Consider the following 19,413-nt stretch of genomic DNA (forward strand, 5'->3'; position numbering starts at 1 on the left):
GGTTATCCATGGTTTGCGAGCTTTGCGGGGTTTCTTTGAGGTTACGAGAGGAAAGCTTTGTTCATATATGGATTTAAATATGGTAATAAAGACATTGCAAGCATCTTCTGGGTCCTTGTTTTGCACAACACTCCAGTCAAAATTTGATAGGGCTGCCCTAAAGGGATTTAGTGTGTCATGATTAATGCGTCGGTGTGTAATACTTGGAGGCATACGATTTTTAGTAGAGGGGGGGGGGGGGGCTCTCGACGACCAGGTATATTGGAAGATGGTCACTTATGTGGCCATTAATTACTCCAGAGTTCAGGCGATTCGGTGGGGAGTTAGTAAAAAAGACGTCGATTGCTGTCGCTGCTTGTAATCGTGTGGGGACATTTATAACGTTAATGAAGCCATTGCATTCCAATATCGACTCAACCTCTAACTTATTAACTGATTGTGATAGAAAATCTATGTTAATGTCACCCCCTAAAACCTATGTTAATGTCACCCGCCAAATGTAGCGAACCGTGGAAAATAATTTTTGCGTTTGAGAGACGTACTTTTTACAGCCAATATTCTTTAAAAAAAATGGTTAGCGCTTAAAATACTTCGCTTTAGAAGCTTCCGCTTTCGCACTGTGAAAAACAGAAACCTTTCATTGGTGCAGTCTGCTATTGCTGGACGCGCCCTATGTGAAGTGCATACTAGCTACGTTCGCGCCGTGAGAAACTTGCCCGATCCCCCGATTTTCTGTGAGAAACTAGTTTGCGCACACTAGGTGCCGGCTCTGTAGGCATGTCCTGGCTGCGCTTACAGATTTTGCCAAGTAAAACATGAATTAGGAAGCGAGACCTCTCCTACCACAAGTAAGTGACGACCGTGTTCACGCCGACAAGTGCAACATGCGGGTATTTGTGTGAATTAATTCATGAAGTGGAAGACATTCCTGCATGCAATGCGCGGCCACCGTCAGTCTTCGAAATGAAACAAGCGCAACCCTCGGCGAGTACGGTTAAGATATAAGTTGCACTTGCCGAAGTGCTTAATTTCGCGCTTTTAAATTGTCTCCGACTCTCGTATACGAGAAATGTGCAGAGTGATCACATCAACGGACTGTTGCGTTGTCAGTTCACATCACAAAAACTTTTTCCCTTCTTTCACATTTCATTGCACAGGTAGCACAGGTTCCCGCTGAGGAAAACCCAGCTTGCTGCATAAATCGCTCCCAGTGAGGGGGGAAACGGAATTTAGGCCTAGCAGGCACCAGGCGCTGTGCTCAGCTCACAGGAGTCAAAACGCCTTCGGATGTTTCGAATCTCAAAAGAACGGTGTGAGTAGCTGCACTGCACAACCACAAAACTAAAAAAAACATCAGTGAAAAGTACAGTAGTGCAAAAATCCAATTCGTAGCACAGTCAACAAGCCACAAGATGTCAGTCCAGTTTGCTGTCTTCCCAGCATGCATCGGGCGTCCATGGTGAATGTGAAAAACCGACAGCTTTCCCTCTGGGTACACTAAGGAACTCCATAGCATGATGTCACCGCGTTGCGTTTGCAGCACGGAAACGTCCAGCGGCTCTGTTGCTTCTCTTCGCCGACAAATGGAACGAGTTCAATGCGAGGGAAGAAACATTCAGCCACAAGTTCAGTTGCCCATCGGATTCCAGCGTAAAGGGGTAATATGAAAGCTGCTTTATTTGCCCAATGGATTTCAACAAACTGAAACAATAGTTCAGATACTCTTTTTTGTAGCGAAAAGGCCGGAGGAATACTTAAAGAAGAAAATATTGTACGCAATACGCATGCCGTTTCAGTGACAGAAGGTGGCCCCTTCAGCCACGATCGCCTATGGTAAATAAAAGGCAGCTAGCTTGTTCGCATAACACGGCGCTTTACATTTATCTTGAGCAAAAGGGAACGGATAGGAAAATTTGTGACATGCACTCACCGATCGCTTCACAATGCGCACTCCGTGCCGTGCTTTACCAAGACGCCGTGACGAACTGCCGTCTGCAACATCGCTGAACTCAGGTTGGCACTGTTATCGGACGGTTGTGCAGACGGTAATTTACTTTTGTTCATTTCTTGCAAGAAACGTGAGATACCGTTGTTATGTTTTAAAATTTTCTGCAGTAAATAAATAAAAGGGATGTGCTAAAAGAACCTTCTTGCTGTGTTTCTCTTCATAGATGCGTTGGGAGACTTCGCAGACGAACTTTTCATAGGTTGGCCATGGTACGAAGCGCAGGTACGCCCACGCTGACGCCTGAAAAATAACTTGCAAGCTAACTCGCGAGCTCTAGGCAAAGCCACACCACCGCAGCTTTCGAGAACTTTTAAGTAGTGTTTTACAAGATATTGTAGTGGCAAAAGCGGCTCTCTCCCCGTGAGGCTCTAGAAGCGGTTGCCGCGGCGCGGCGCTGGCGTTAACAGCGTGCCGTCGGTAAGCGTGGCGCGCGGCTACGTGGGGCCGACCGGAGAACCACGCTTGTGACGTTGCGTTATCACATAAGTGACTCATTTTTCTAATGCATCAGCGCTTGGCTGCCAATGAAGATGCACAAACTAATGGATAATTATTTTTAACCTTTCAAAGAGAAATCAGTAGCAGCCCGTTTCAGTGACGGCGCCAACGCAATGCGAGGGATGGCGGCCGCTACCTCAAAGATTTGGCCGGCGCTCCTTTCTGTCCCTGGATAGGGTGCCTCGATGCGCACCTGCTCTCATCGAGGCACCCTATCCCTGGATGACTTTGTTTACTCACAAACACCTTAGCGTCTTAATCCTTGCGTTCGGTTATGCGAAACGGATGTATCGCTGTCTCAATGCCGCAATTTGTTCTTTTTATTTTGTCTTGAAGAGGAACAATGTCCAAAAATTGACTCCCCTTTCGACGTACGCCACCTCCGTAGGATATCCTGGGCAGCCCTAAAACTAACCTAAAACAATACTTTTGGCTGCAAGTTTGTTCTGTTTGAAGAAAGGCAACTGCCAATCTTGTTTTTTTCCGAGGGTTTTCGTTCCTTTTTTTTTTTTTCAACAAGGTAAGGTGGACGTGGAATATTTTCCTGATGAAATAGGGTAGCGCTTGAACTATGAGTCCGCAGGTGCCGTCTACAGTTTCACTGCATTCATTGAGGTTCAGAACACAGGACATCGGAGCTTTGTTTTTTTTTTCACTGGAATATTAATTCATCACCGTTCTGATTGTAATTTTATTCCTGATACTTTTATAATGCTATTATAATATTATGCGCTCAAAGTGTTGCTAACGCTACTAGGAGATTTTATAGCTGCACTCCCCTAGTTTGACATCGCAATGCTGGTGGGGCGGGCGGGTGTAGCTTCAGCTGCGTGGGAGTACGACGCCCACTATTCCCCAAATGAAGGCCATTCATACATTCAGGCAAATCGTCCTATAGTGCGCCATTTTCTACCCAGTGTCAGTGCTTATTCAGGAGGCTTGTGCTTCCAGGCTCCTACTGCTGTGCACCGAAAAAAATCATGGTTGCTGCGTTTAATTACGCGCTTTCCCCAAAGATCGCCTAGAAGTCCCCCTCAAAATTTCAAGTGTCCTTTTCGCTTTACCTATCACGAGTATCGCAGAGCTTAACCATGAACCCCAGTTTACTTCCAGGCTCATCCTGATCATGTTTCCTAGCCTGTTGCAATAGGGTACAGGCCACGCGCAGCCTGGGCGCAGCAGCACGAATTCTGCTTTAGGACTGCGCGAACAGGACTCTTAAAACCGCATTGAATACGAATCGAACAGCCAAACGCCTGAAGGGAACACGAATAGGCTCACTGAAAGGACAGAATCGAACGCCGAATATTTTGCAAGCGTAGCTGTATTCTGTATGCACTGCCTGTAATGGACAGGAAGGTATGTACAGCAGTCTTTGATTGATCATGCCATTAGTAAACGGCTTTCGAAGCCGTAATATACTTGTAACACTGAAACCTAGAAGTGAAATCGGTTGTTAAAAAAAAGAAGAACGGTTGCGTTGGCGTCACCAGAGGAATATAACGCCGAGCGAAGAAGATGACATGGTTTATGTGGATTAACTGAAGAACAAACGTGCAATTAGAGAGGAAGCTTGGTGTTGTTACTCAACCCACCCGTGGATAAACAACACTGGCCACTGGCATACTGCATCAGTCACGAAGCGTAGCTTCCCTGCAAGTTGTAGGGATTTATCCATGCTGCCCCTCGACCGCGTTTAGGCATCTTTCTGCCTCTCTTGTGGCCTACCGCGGCTTTCCCCTCAGGCCCCCTGCGTGCGGGGCGGAGGATGCGGGGAAGAGGCGCCCGCGTCTCCGCGTCATCCCGCGCCTTTCCTCCTCCGATTCGTCGGCGGCCGGGCCGCGCACGCAACGGGCAGCCGGGGAGTTGAGAGCGAGACGCCGGACTGATCGGACGGAGGCGACGACGCCTCAGCGGCCCAGGTGACCAGAACTGTTCCCCGTGCCTGCTGCCTGCCTGCCGCTGCTTGCGCGCGACCAAGGGAGGCTGTCCGAATTTGGGAGATCCCAATAAACGGTTCTGCCTGCGGGCTAATCCTCGGTGGTGTCGTTCTTCGCGGCCACAGCTGTGGTTCGAGCTAGCGGAGTGGTGTTGGCCCTGAGTGCAGGGTCCAAACCGCGCTAGAAACCCCACAAAGCAGAGCGTGGCTCACGCACAGTGCACGCCAAAAATTAACAACATGCAAGTGCATTAGGCACTTAAACCGCTCGCACACCAGGGGAAAGACAGAAGCCACCAATTTGGCTCGAACACCTCCCGGCTTGCAGTATAGCCCATCCATCCCCAAGAGTCACGGCGCCGCACCAAAATGCCCATTACAGCGACGAAACTGCGCACAGCTCAACAAGGGACGCGGCTGCGCTTGCTACGACACAGTGCGCGCTGATAATAAAAGCGTTGAAAGCAGTGCAGCGACATTGTTGCAGGCAGCACGACAGAAGGATTAAACTGTCAAACATATCTACCCGCGCATAGGAATAACCGTTGCCGATAACGATAAATCGGCCACTTACGAGGGAGACATATCTGATCTAGGTCCCGGCCCATTCGGACAATCCCGGGAACGGAGCTGCCCGCAATCATGCTCGAGGTCTCGTCGGCCGAGCAGTGGGTACCTCGGACTCGGATGCAGCGAACGAGGGTCTGAACTCATTTCATGACATCGGCCAGTACTGCCGCCACGCGAGGCCAAGCATGCCGCCACCGCACACGTCCCTCACCAAAAATCAAGAAGTAACTTGGCGCAGCCTCCAGGCCAACTCGCATCCCTGCCCCCAGGTATATGCGCACGTATTCCCCGACTGAAACAGTCCGCATTGTAAACTCTGCGGAGACCTAGCTACCCTAGATCGCACATCATGGGACTGCATGGAGAATCCCCCTCCTTCAGATCTCGTGGCTTCTCCCTCACTCAAAGCATGGGAAGATGCGCTGCTCAGCTCGGACCAGACCACGCAAGTGAAGGCTATCCAGCGAGCCGGATAGGTCGCCGCCAGCCATCACAACCGAAGACCAACGGGCAAAAGTGACTACCCACTAATCCCACCCTTTTTTGCCGATGAATAAATGTTTTTTCACTCATTCACTGGCCGCATCACGTCACAACGTGAGACAGGCGCACCGGTCAGGCTTTGGATGCGGCGGGACTCGCTGAACCTTGCCTTGATATCCAAAATAGACGCCTCCGCTCACACTAAACCCTCCTTCCTGCCCACTCCCATCGCGGCCCTTGTGTTGTACAGCGTCACAGAGCGGGCCATTTTTAAAACACATGTCGAAAAACAATAAGTCGCTGCGTCATAACACATTCGTATTCAAAAACAGCTTGAAAATAATTCCAAGGCTACTACTATTCCAGAAAAAAATATACAGTAAACTGGAATCCTGAATGTGCAGTGTAGACGAAATTCGATTTGCTATTCAGAAGTCTCTAGTAGTCACACAGCACTAGTTGCTTCACTTTCTGTCGTACCGCACACTCGCCCGTGCTGCCACACCCCAGTCAACAAAGTAAATCCACTTTGGGACGAAAATGCTTCTCTAGCAAGCACATGTGCGCACGACACAAGAGTCAGTCCCAGAGAAATAAGGAATAAATGTTCCGTACAAACAATACTTCACACGTCGGATGTGGTTGCTTCGTGCGAGAAAGTAAGCAACGTGGTAAGCTGTGCAGCGATGGTGCTTAAACTATAGATTTTAAGCTTAAAAGGGCCCAGCAGTCTTGATGCTGTCCTCAACTGAACGCGCGTCTCATCTAATACCAAAAAAAAAAAAAAATGGGCCAGCTTTGAAATGACAATAAGCAGCGCGCATCGAATGTTTACTGAATACTGGCAAACGTTTCTGCAAGGGGTACCCACTCGTGACGAAAAGGCCTCATTCGGTAGACGTTATTACTGACTGGCGTGTCCATTCACAGTGACGGCAGTGATCCTTGTACACCTGCTTTTTGATGCTCAAGTAATTAGGGCTTGAAACAAGTTCCTTGCTGCAGCTCATCACAACATGTATTCGGGCCATTCTTTGCATTCACCAAGACACCAAAAAAGGATGAACGCCTGCAGCCCAATAAAATAAAGCCCCTCCATGGCGCTCACGCCATGGAGGGGCTTTACAACAGAACAGCCGGCTAAACTATCATTGCGGTCAACTGCTTAGCACAAGGTGCTATTCAGACTGCGCTGAAGATTTACAGCAGTTCACTCTTGGTATAAAGGGTGCTTCACCTAATATTTTACACAATTTTTAAAAATAGGCTTTTTGAGTTAGAAGAGTGCTTTTTTCGGCATAGCATTGTCAGTGGTGTAGTACATCAGAATGCAGCTAAGACGTGCTAACTAACAGGCTGCTTAAATAATATTGAATAGCTAACTTGTTAACTTAATAGGCTCCTTAATTATTGAGAGGCGTGTAGCCTACTGTAAGTAATATCCATATCAGTTTTTAGAATTTCGAAAACAGGGGTGCACTCGGCGCTCTGGCCCAAGAATTTTTGACAACATCGCGCCAAAATGCATGCGCTTTCGAGAACCTTGCAGACAGAGCAACCTCTCCAGCGCACGTAACTCGTCGAAATGACCAAAAGTGGTTGGGCCACAGTGCCGAAGGTAACCGCGTTTTCGAAATTCTAAAACCCGGTATGGATATTACTTACGGTGAGCTACACGCATCTCTATAATTAAGCAGCCTAGCAGTTATAGTTAAATCGTTAACAATTTAATATTAGTTCATCAACCTGCTAGTTAACATGTTTTAGCTGTATTCTGATGCTAAACCACTGACAATGCTATGCCGAAAAAAGCGCTCTTCTAACTCAAAAAGCCTATTTTTAAAAATTGTGTGATGTGTTAGATGAAACGTCCTGTATATGCAGTGGCGACGACAAAGCATCTATGCGGCACGGAAGAAAAAAAAAACATTCTTACACTTCTCACGCTGAAATAAATCGCAATAACGAGGAGAACGGCTGTGCATGCAAGGTTGTTAAAAAAAAAAAAAAACATTCATACTTTACACCCTGGATACTGACAGCAATGGTGAGCTTATTGATTCACAGAATCTTGGTTCCATATGCAGCAGTACTTTTTTTCCGTTTTATGGAGCATCCAGTCGGATACAGCAAGCAACTGAAACCATTCAGTTTATCATGCAGGTGACAACTGGGTTCGGGATTTGCATTTTATCTCCTGGGCAGTCTGCGGGAGAGTAAACCGTATCGTGTTACAACATTTTTCCTGCATGTTGCAGAGCGGGGACTTGCAAAACAAGCAAGCCACAGATATGGACAGTAAAGTATACACGTAATCAGATAAAGCGGACAGCGCGTGTTAGAGGCTCGGTTCCGTCGAGCGTTTCTGTGATAGAAACGCACGATCTGCCCAGGATAAATAACTCGCCAGAAAACTGAAGGTGACGAGTACGGCATAATAAGCTAAAGAACCATAACTGCTGGCATGAATTCAAATTTAACACGTTGTTTTATAGCTTGTCAACTTTGACAATTTCTACGTGTGAAGGTATCCGGGAGCTGCTGCGCCTCCTGGAGAGTATACACTGGGCAAAATGGTTTGGTTGGTTTATGGGGGTTTAACGTCCCAAAGCGACTCAGGCTATGAGAGACGCCGTAGTGAAGGGCTCCGGAAATTTCGACCACCTGGGGTTCTTTAACGTGCACTGACATCGCACAGTACACGGGCCTCTAGAATTTCGCCTCCATCGAAATTCGACCGCCGCGGCCGGGATCGAACCCGCGTCTTACGGGCCAGCAGCCGAGCGCCGTAACCACTCAGCCACCGCGGCGGCTGTATGGGCAAAATGGTGCGTCTAGTATAAACGAACCTCACAACTGTATACGCCATGCCAGACAGCGGATATTGCACGTAGCGATTCCAAACAATACTCGTCTATCTCATTGTCGAACATACTGTCTATGTGTAGTCCGTCTCATGGGCACTCATTTAACCTTATTTACATCGAGATTTTTCTAGCGCGACCGAAGCAAGCCGCAATAAAGAGATTGATTCAGTACTCGCTAATGCGGTTAGTTAACGCTTCTTCTTTTCTTGAAGCCTTGCTGCATAAATTGTTTTTTTTTAATGGCACGGTACGGTACGGTATGGTAGGTTTAAAGGACTATATACGCCTCATTTTAGTGCATTTTTTTTTCAAACGATGCGTTGACATTAGCATACATGGACCACCATATGGCGCTCCCCTACGACCAGTAAATAATTTAGAATTTAATCCCTTCTTGATGCTGTTTCGGTTTCAACAAGACGGTGTGACGTGTAAGGAGTGTTTAGGTGACGTGAGGAATGAAGAAATGAGTTATTTTTGTCATTCCAACTTTTGAAGCCGGCTAGCTCAAGCATTGTAGTGAATAAAAACTACGTTTCAGCGATTATACTGCAGTTTTTTTTTTTTTCATGGTGAAACCACCCTGCATTAACAACCTGCCAGAGGGAAGGCCAAAGGCCTTTCTTAAACAGGGCCACCATAAGTGTGGGAGCCTTTTCGTGCTCCTTCGGGATAACATGTATTGAGTATATAGATCGGTGTCTGAACGCATTTACGCCTTGGCAGGGTTCGCTAGCATCATACAGCAATCACCGTCACCGACCACGAGGAACGTGGTGCGAGTCGGGCAAGCGCAATGCCTTATCCTCTCTCGCCACAAACATAATGTGCCCTATATTTACGAAGGAAGGCGCGACGTCAAATTGTCACGCGTCGGCGGAATAAGTTCTTGGAACACCGACGATGTAGGCGATGGATAGTTGTCACGTATTCGGGCGCTTAACACCTCTTCCCATCGCCTAACTAAGGCCGCAGTCCTTCCTCTGCGCATACAAGTTAATTCATTCTTTCGGAATGTAACCAACTCTCACGAACGCTTGGCGCCCGCCGAAATCCGTGGTGACGGGATAGCGCGACGACGAAGTGTTGTTTTCTTCGCATGTAGTGCATGCTTATAGTTTGTAACGTGGTACGCTAACGCGATACACTGCTCGTTTAGCATCCTATGAGTTGCGTGCTCGCCTCGATAGTCCTCGCAATCTGAAGGTTAATGGTTGAATTCATTGCACCTTCGGAAGAAATTTTTTTCTTTGCTGATGACCGCATTGGGGGTCAGATACCTCGGGTCCCTCCACGACTTTCAGGGTTTGTTTCGGACCTGCCAGCACTAACCGTCGAGTGCTTTTCGCGGTTTTTCAGACACCGGAAGTATGTGTGGTGTGATCCAGCCACTAGATGCTTTAGGTCGTCAGCCTTTTGGCCCTCCGGCCCTCGGCGCCATGACCTAACACCTCCGGGGGGGGGGGGGGGGGGGGGGGGGGCACCTGTGCTTCCAACCAACCAACCAACTATGCACTTATTTTCTCCCCTAGCTTGCTCCACGCCTACTGGGGGAGGGAGTGTTCAAGGCTCGGCTGACCGGGCCTCAAACCAAGAACATGGCTTAGGGTGAGATGACACGGGCCTATTCCGCCGGTATTCCACAACATCGACGGTTTTCGCACTGGTCGTACTACGCCCCACAACCTCGGCGTCCCGCAATCACCGCAATGGCCCCGCGGTCAGCCGTGAGGCTGCCTCCCCCGAGGACATCGCTTCCGATGAGCCTGGCTGCTGTAAGCCCCCGCGCGGACCTGGCCTCCCCGTAGCCAGAAACCGGCTCGTCGGCCGTCAGACGTGCACGCCCCCGCGTGCGGAGGTGAGTAGCATGTATTTGAAAACCTTTTGAAATTTGACACATGCCTTCCGTGTCGGATTTTCGTGGGTCCAGCCTGGGTGTGTCCCCACGCCTGTCTCCGCTCAGGCATCGGACCACACGAGCGCGATTGGCCCTCACAGTCGCCTGGGAGTCGCCTGCCACTCCCACGGGGCTTTGCATCCTCAGAGGATGGGCCCGGCCAACCCATCCTCACCGCTGGCGTTGCACCGGAACAAAGCCTAGTAGCCGAAACTACACCGGCCCGTATCAGGCGGGGGGAAGGGGGGGGGGGGGGGGGAAGCAGGTTGCACAGTCGGATTCCCCCCCCCCCCCCCCCCCCCCCCAATATTCTCACATATATTAGTGTTGGCAGAGAATATTCTCACAGAAGTTAGAGTCGGCTTAAAAGAAATGAAAACATTAGTGCTCAGCCCGCACCAGCAATATGCTACAAGGGGCTCGAAAATATTCTCACAGCGGGAAGGATGCGCTGTGTTGTCAGACTGGCGGCAAGATGAAAAGAACATCGAACTATTGCGGCTTGCGGCACTGAGTGATCTCGCCGTTGAAGCATCATCGTCGGAACATTCCAAACGGATCGAATTCCAAAACCATGACAATGCGCATGCGCACATTCTCATTTCGCTGCACCAGAGCGCGCGGACAGCTGCCCTCAATTTTGTGCGTTTTACGCAGCACAGCGCAAACGTTGTCAGTTTTTTTTTTTGTTTTCTGGGCCAACCCTGCAAAAAAATGTGTAATTCCATCTTCAGGTTCAGTTGTAGAAAAAGAAAGAGTAGGTTGTGACAATGGAGAATAGTTAAGCAATCATTTGGTTGCGAGCAGGAGAAGACAGCTTGTCATCGTAAGTAGTGGAGAAAGCCCTCGTCGTACCTCGGTTGAGTACGTTCGCGACTTTCGGAGGTCATAGGTTTGGCTCCTATCGGCATGTTGTTTCTCCCTCTGCACAGTGCCAAATTACTATACCTGTGTGAATAATTGCGTAATTACTTTTCTTATCTAAAGGAAAAAAAGTAATATTCCTTGACAAGGGTGGAAAGTTGGGCGAGTCGGTATCGATCCAAGAGAAAATTAGCGCGAAAACGAGACGACGGACGAAGACGGCGCTCCTTTTGTCGTGGATCGATACCGACTCGCCCAACTTTCCACCCTCGAAGTAAAAGCGATAGCGGCTGCGACTGCGTGGTCGCGGTCGACGCAGAGCAGTGGATCCGATGACTCACGGCACCGCGGAGAAGTTTGCAGATGCATGACGCGAGCATCCGGCTCGTTACCCGGGGTGATGCAACGCACACGGCTTCCGCTTTCCTTTCCTGAACCGCGTCTGAGCGGTCTGCGGCTTTGTACAGTCAGCGCCACTAGGAGGTATTCACGACGGGCGCCGTTTTAGAGCTCAGATTCGGCGATAAGCCAGTCAGACATGCGTGCCGCCTTTGGCCGTGCTTCATGTGCACCAAAATGGCGGTCACTGTGGCTTGAGTGCGTTACAAGGGGATCGCTTGCGTGCTGGCCAAACGAGAGCGATGTTTGCTTTCTGTTGCGAATTACACTCCGGTAAAAGCGGGGTTAAGAGTAGGGGAACCAACAGACCAGCTCTGCTCATGAATTTTGTTTCATCTTCTTGCAAATCGAACAGCGCGTGGGTCTAGATACGCGCCTCGAGCACGATGCTGCATCGTGATTCAAGACTGAAGCAGTTACCGGTGCCTTCCCTTCCTTCGTAATCTCCTCCTCCTGTTCCTCGCAGTTCCCGCTCAGCGCTCCGCACTGTCGCCATCTGAAGCATGCCGTCTCGGCAACAATGACCGTACACTGTTCTTTGTTAAACCGTCGGTTTCTCTCACTAGGTGCGTGTACGCTTAAACTCGAGCACAGCACATCCTTCGTCTAGAGAGTGCGCGACGCTGAGCTTTCATCATGTTTTCACTATGTTGTAACAAAGAAGAAACGACACATAATAAAGAAGCAACGTTTCGCGATAGCCTCACTCTCCGAAGAGTACAGTAAGGACCTTGAAGTGTTCATCGCGGGAATATTTTAGCTCACTACGCAGAAACTCTCAGACCACCTTGCCTAGCTCGTACCTGAAGGAACAGCCTTGGCTGGTCCAACGGGTGCGAGCAATCGGGGAAGCCAGCGGCACGTTGGAGAAAGGGGAGCGACCAGACCAGGTGTCACCAGTTCATGAGTAAAATAAAGTATTTCATCATTATCGTCTTATCATTGCCAATTTATCATATTATCATCATTATCATCATGACCTGGCTGACGTGTTAAAAACTTTGTGATGCTCTCCCATTACTATGCTTGTTATGTAATAAAACAGTTAAAACTCGTTAACTCGGACTCAAAAATCTCGAAATATCTGTAAATTTAATGTTTTTCATCTCGGCCAATAAACTGCAATAGGTACGGCGCATGTTTGCACCCGCTTATCTCGAATTATTTTCGTGACAAAATTCGAACGTCTCGAAATTGAGCCTGTGAAGATTCAAAAAGGGCTAGGGGTTCGCGCCGAACCATTCCACCACGTGTCAAACCATTCCGCGAACCGAGAGATTTGTGGTATACAATACCACACCTCCCGCCACAGCTTAGATTATAATTATAGCGACGCTGTCGGGCGCTTCTGTCGGCCATGTTTTTTGTGCTACCGCGCCGCGTTGCGGGACACTTTTTTTTTTATTTAAGTGCGGGTTTTTGTGCAGTACAGTTTGGGTTCAAAATAAAGGTAGATCGAAGGCTCGAATTTTTACATTAAACGATCAGCGCAGAAAAAAAATAGTATTCCGTTTTTCTCATAACTCCATTTCTCTCGATTTCTTTTTTTATGTCTTCGAGTTAACGAGGGTTTTGCTACAAGTAAGGGGTTCTTGCATGCTAAGGCACGCTTGGGTACGCTGTGGTCTATATGAACCATGGCCTATGCTGAGTGCCCCTGAAATGCACAGGTACACAGCTGCAGCCTCGGAGCTATACCGCGGCGCGTCAAGCTGTATAGTTGAAACCGCAGGACTTGTGGGGCCGTATTCCTAGTTTGTGTCACAATAAAAAGCATCATAATCTGCCGCAGTGGCCACACCTGATTGGTCGCAACACCAGACGCGGATGTCGGTTCGGTTGCGACCGTGCGCGGCGGCAGGATGCCACTGCGTTGCGGTTACCGCAGAGAAACGTCCAGCGGCGTTTTTGCTCTTTCCCGAGAAATGGGACGCGACCAATGCGACAGAAGGAACATTCAGCCACAAGTTTGGTTGCGCATCGGATTCCACTGTAAAGGGGTAATATCAAAGCTGCTTTATTTGCCCAATGGTCTTCAACAAATATAGACAGCAGTTCAGACATTCTTCTGCAACGCATGGCTTTTCAGTGACAGAAGGTGGCCCCTTCAGCCGCGATCGCCTATGGTAAACAGAGATAGGCATCCTCACAAGGGCAAACCCTCATGAGGGCGTCCTCACCCTCATCTCATGAGGATTTCACACTGTGAGGTGAGGGTGAGGCAGGATGGGCGGATGAAAATACGTGAGAACGAGGGTGAGGGAGGAAAGACATGTTGAGGTCAGGGCGAGGGTGGTGGCCCAAACCGTACTCTGGGCTAATGCTTTTGCCTGTGCCGCCGTTTATGAATTCTCATTTTAAAGCGTTACTTCTTAGGGTGAAGATCCCGGGGAAGACGTAGTTTCTGCGCTCTGGAGGTACACGAGGCGAACCGGAAACGCGGGTGCAGCACACCTTCTCCGTCTCCGTGATGTACTACACCGCCGAAAAAAGCGCTCTTCTAACTCAAAACCTTTTTTTTAACTGTGTAAAGTATACGGTGAAACACACTGAATATATATATAGTGCGATAACAAGGGGCCACTGGCCGGACCGTGCGGGTGGCTGCCATTCCAACGGGAACCATGGCACCGCCGTCAACATTTTCATTATCAGCCCCAAGTATGTCGGATGATCAGAGTGTAGAGTAAAACACGTAGAAATTATACCTAATAACAATGTTGAATTACCAAGTTCTAGGCCTTCTTTGCCGGAACGATGTCAAATTTCAGCTCAGTGAGGTTTCACAGAATTGGCTGCAGCGCAAAAAATGCTTTCGCGAAATTCCGCTGTAAAATCAGAGCCTGTTGGCGGCGTTGGTGTGGATTTTTTTTTTATTCACGCTGTGAGTAGTTGAGTACAGTGGTAACTTCTTTGTATATTCTATTTTCTCTGGAACTGCGGTGTATGAAAGCGGTGCCGCAATTTGGTGGCGTAGTCTTACCATGAAAATAAAGCAGCACCTTAACCACCGTTGTCTGAATTATCGCTCAATCCGCCTTGCATTGTACTATGTGCTAAAAAAGAAAAAGTTGTGCTGCTCTCCAAATAACATCAACATCTCTTGGTTTATTTCTGTCCCTGGTAAGACCTGCGACCGCGTAATCGCGCGCCTGATTTTATGAACCAAATTTCTAGCAGACATGGTAGGTAACTGACACTCGGCGTTTGATTAAGGCGTAGATCTTGCAAGCAAAAATAATCGCGGACGGTTTCGCTTGGGGTTAACCATGAGTTCTCGTGCGCTAGCACCGTTAGTCCTGTTTCAAGTTCTGGAAGCTCAGAGACTGACCACCAATTTTAGGTCCAATTAAAAAATGCTTTCATCATATCAAGCAAGTAAAGCGGAAATAACTACATAAGCGCTGCTTCAATTGTGATGTACAGACCACATGTGCGACGCAGCTCTTATATTTAGCATGCCTTATTGCAATAAACCAGTTGCGAGTGCAGCGTTCGTCTCACTGTGTGTCTTCCTAATGTGAAGCGGTTCTTGCGCTGCAGTTCTGTCTTAAATTTTAGCTTGCGCTAGAGGGCTTTGAAGCGCGCGCGCTGCGCAAGGTACCCAGCCGCTCAAGCCGCTCGCGCGTAGCGCCACGCCTGGTGGTTCGCACGTTCGCGTGCGCCGCTTGCGGGTTGCGTCTGAAGCAGGCTGCGGCGGCGGTATGAATACGTCTGTCAACAACTATCATGGCGTCTAGGGACGATCGTGGTTCGGTGACGCCGCGTTGTACCATGTCGTGCTGGCGGTGGAACTCGTCGTGGTGTTGTCTGTCCGCAGTTTTATTTGCCTTTGTTCTGCTTCAGCAAGCGCCTTTTGCGTATTGCTTAAACGCCGCTGCGGCGCGAAATAGTCAGGACAATAACGTGGCTGGCAATGCCGACAGCAAAGTAAGGCGTGTTGAGCCGCCAACAATTGTGAAGCTTGCTGATGATCCTACGTGCGCTAGTGAACTGAAGCTTCTGTGCTCTCCCAGCCAATTGACGAACAATTTTAATGTCTTGGAATGCGTTCAGAACGCCCATGTAAGTGGTTTTGATCCTAGACGCTGCCACTTGAACTGTTTGAGGAGCGTGACGTAACCCGCCCTCTTGCACCTTGAGCTGTCGAAGTGTTTCACAGTGTTTTTTGTGCGGTAAATGTTGCGTGGCTACCCACAGAAAAGCACGGCAGCGGTACTGCTGCGTGCAAGCATATTCCGCGACTGGTACGGTGTTATTCAACCCGTGTCACTCGTGAATAGGCTCGTGAATAGGCTCCGTATTTGCTCTGCAGTGTACGATTGCACATTGCGTACGCTTTGTAAGTTTTGACATATTGACTGACCTAAAGAGAAACGCCCATAACGGCTATGAGAGTTACCCTTTGTTATTTAAAGTGTTGCGGCGTAGTGCGTGTACTGACTAATAATAATAATAATAATTGGTTTTTGGGGAAAGGAAATGGCGCAGTATCTGTCTCATATATCGTTGGACACCTGAACCGCGCCGTAAGGGAAGGGATAAAGGAGGGAGTGAAAGAAGAAAGGAAGAAGAGGTGCCGTAGTGGAGGGCTCCGGAATTATTTCGACCACCTGGGGATCTTTAACGTGCACTGACATCGCACAGCACACGGGCGCCTTAGCGTATTTCCTCCATAAAAACGCAGCCGCCGCGGTCGGGTTCGAACCCGACCGCGGCGGCTGCGTTTTTTTTTTTTTCCTGCCATATCAGAACAATTAAGGGAAAGTGAATGTGTTTAAAAATCACAAATGGCTCTTCATAGATATCACGGCGACGTTATTTTCTTTAATGATATAGCTGGTGAACCCCATGTCTGAGTCCATACTCAATTCTCATGCCCTGCTCAAATGACCGTACTCAATGATTATAAAGTAGTCCCCACTAAATCCAAATACTGGCTGTTTGCTGTGTCCTGCGCCTAGTTTGTTTTTCTTCTTGTAATGGGTGCCCGTAAGGAATAATTTTGGGCATCATTTAAGGTGTAGGTTAGGTTGAACTATGCTTGTCGAAATTGTGCAGTTACATAATGAACTCGGACCATGCCTGCCATTTGTTGAACTTTGGACTGCTGTTCTTTTGTGTCAGTGAGTTCAACAAACGTAGGCTTATTCCTACAGTACAGTAATGTAGTGGAAAGTTGGAGCTAGCTGATGGCTTATTTAAAGCACAAACACATAATAATGCTAGTATATTCATCTGCAAAGAATGGGGCATAGTAGCTATGCAACAATTTTTTGCATGCATTATTTGGACTGACTTTTTTAATTTTCAGTAGGTTTGTGGAGTTGTTACGTTAGGGTCGGAGTGGTTTCAGCATCATTCTTTCTTGTCTGCCCCAAATGATGTTGGTACGGCATGGTGGTTGCAGCTTCAGCAGTAGAATTATGAATGGGAATGAAATGGCCTGGGCCTGTTTTGCTTTTAACGTAATGGGAGTGAAATGGGCTCTTTTCTCAACAGGCATTCACTGAACACTGGAATGCATTTTATTTTGTATTAAGCTTGTGCTAAAGTAGCATGGATCTTGAACTCAGCAGTATCATGCAAAAAATTCAATAAAAGGGATTCAGTATGGTAAAGAGCTATTTTATTTTCTCTGTGCTATGTCATAAGCCTCGAGGCATGCATTCAAGGTTTTCGCATGGATACCTGGTGGGCCAAGCACTATGCACTGTTGTAGACAGCTGTGACACATTCATCTCTTAAGTTGCATAACTGCATAGCATGCTTTTTTCCAGCAATTGCTCATATGTAGTCATGAAGGCACTGGTCACCAAGAAAAGTTTGGTTATGGATTTAACTCGTGAATGAGCTAAAAAAACAGAAATGCTAGAAATAGAATACAGTCTGCTCTCCCAAGCCAGCTGTGTGCTTCATCATAACAAAAATTTTTAAAGCGAATTTTGTACATCCTACATGGAATCATGTATACCGAACACAAGTGCTTGTAAGTAGTTTTGTGGGGTTACTGGGGTGCAGCTCAACATGAAGGTGCATGAAAAAATACGAAATGCATAAAATTTCTGGTTCTTGGTTCTTATTTGCCTGGTTTCTACATTTACAAATTAAAAAGATGTTTAGGGAACCGGAGCATGTGCTAAATGTTTAGACCATTATAGTCGGATACAACTTAAGTCTGCAGTGAAGCTCCGCCCACTTTAAGGACCGGCACACAAAATTCCTCCACGACAAAAAAGTAGTCCGTTGTTAAAACTTCTCTTGTCACCTAAACAAGAAACTAATCAGCAGAAAAAAAGTTATGAGCTCTAAACTTCTGATACGTGGCTTGTTTAATAAAGTCAAACGTTAAAAAGCTGATTTCGTTTACTTTTGTGACTGGCAAGCGTAGCGGTACAGCACGCTGCAGACCGTGGCCCAAGGTTAACAACTGCTGTTTTTTTAAGTTGTATCCTACTGTAGTTATTTTTAAAGAAGTTATGCGGAAGCTAACAATAAAAAGACTACCGTATGAAGATATTCAGCTTCAAAGAAAATTTGCCCATACAGTCTACATTACAGATCAGACTGTTTTCTTTACCCCTCAGTGAGAACGCCTGCGTTTTTCTACATTTCCGAATGGCGAGATAGTTGGATAAAAGATATAAGTTTGGACACAGGTAAACTAATCATGCTGTTCACAAAGGTTTTTGCTGATGTAACCCTTTGCAGCAAATAAAAAGATAGGTTGCAAAAAATTTCTCAGTGAAATTATACTTAGGGCTGTTGGGGGTTGTGTATAATTAGTGCGAGAGGTGAAATAAGTATTGTGTACAGGCATCGGTACTGTTGCTAGCTGAAGTTCTATTACCATGAGAGTGGTAGCCAATATTCATTGCAGCACTGTCTGACATTGTGGCTATGGGACCTAGATCTGTGTAACCTGTGTGCATACCTTTCTAATTTGCTGTTTTGCTCACTTTGATTCAGTGCACATGTGCTCAGTGGGGTAGATGCATGGTGTCGCTTCCATATCCATTGTGGCACGTCGTGTGTGCTTACACAGTGAGTAATGCAGTATGCCAGACAAACGATGCTCGCTGCTCTGTTTAAGCATTGTGGCTAAGTATTCATCATGCACCTTACAAATGGTGTGTCAAAATGCACTGCCATGCATTTTGGATGGCACTCTCATGGCTTCCAGGCTTTCGCTTGCGACATTGCATTTATACAGATGAAGCTTGCTTCATCTTATGCCAGAAGAAAGTAAATGTGACATATTAATTTTCCCTAATCATTTGTGCACTCATCACATTTGAATAATTAATACACCTAAGGGTCATACAATTTTAACAAAAAGTAGTCACTTTTCGTCATTCCACAGTTTGGACCTGTGTGCCATATTTGAATAAATTTATGGGACTTTCATCATTTCAGGAATTGGAATTAGCCTCCATTCGGTGCTCTGGGGAGTTAGAAGAATAGAATAATTCCAGTACCCCATTTTGCAAGCTGGAATAGGATAATGCCACGTTGGTACCATAATTATGATATATGTATTTTCTGTCTATAAGCTAACCTTATATAAGTCGCAGCCTTTTATAAACAGCCCTTTACCTTGAAATCATTATGGAATAAGCCACACTTCTGTATTGGCGATTTTCGCTGCCTAGAGAGGGTCCCTCAAGTATTCCAGTATGGCGGTGTTATGGAGGACTTCTGTGGGCAGCCTAGGTAGAATTGCACTTCTCTAAAATATTGCAATAAACTCGTGCTTATTGGCCGATGGTAGCAGCATGTGTGAGTCACCATTTCATTTCTCTTGGGTGTAAGGGAATATTTGAAAGACAAGGAATAAATTTTCTGGCATTTGAAAATGGCAGCGTGGAAGCAGAGAGGTAGATGGTCG

The 19,413-nt window shown here is 47.4% G+C and overlaps 1 protein-coding gene across 1 annotated transcript in view; it reads left to right on the forward strand.

The window, feature by feature from the left end:
- Positions 1-15,214: 15,214 nt before the first annotated feature.
- Glg1 (Golgi apparatus protein 1) overlaps positions 15,215-19,413 on the forward strand; it is a 71,296-nt gene continuing 67,097 nt past the window's right edge. Inside the window, 1 exon segment of the mRNA XM_077647401.1 lies at positions 15,215-15,590. Within this exon segment, the coding sequence (XP_077503527.1) occupies positions 15,255-15,590 (336 nt within the window). The 5' untranslated portion in view covers positions 15,215-15,254.

This window comes from Amblyomma americanum, chromosome 1 (genome assembly GCF_052857255.1).
Source record: "Amblyomma americanum isolate KBUSLIRL-KWMA chromosome 1, ASM5285725v1, whole genome shotgun sequence".
NCBI lineage: Eukaryota > Metazoa > Arthropoda > Arachnida > Ixodida > Ixodidae > Amblyomma > Amblyomma americanum.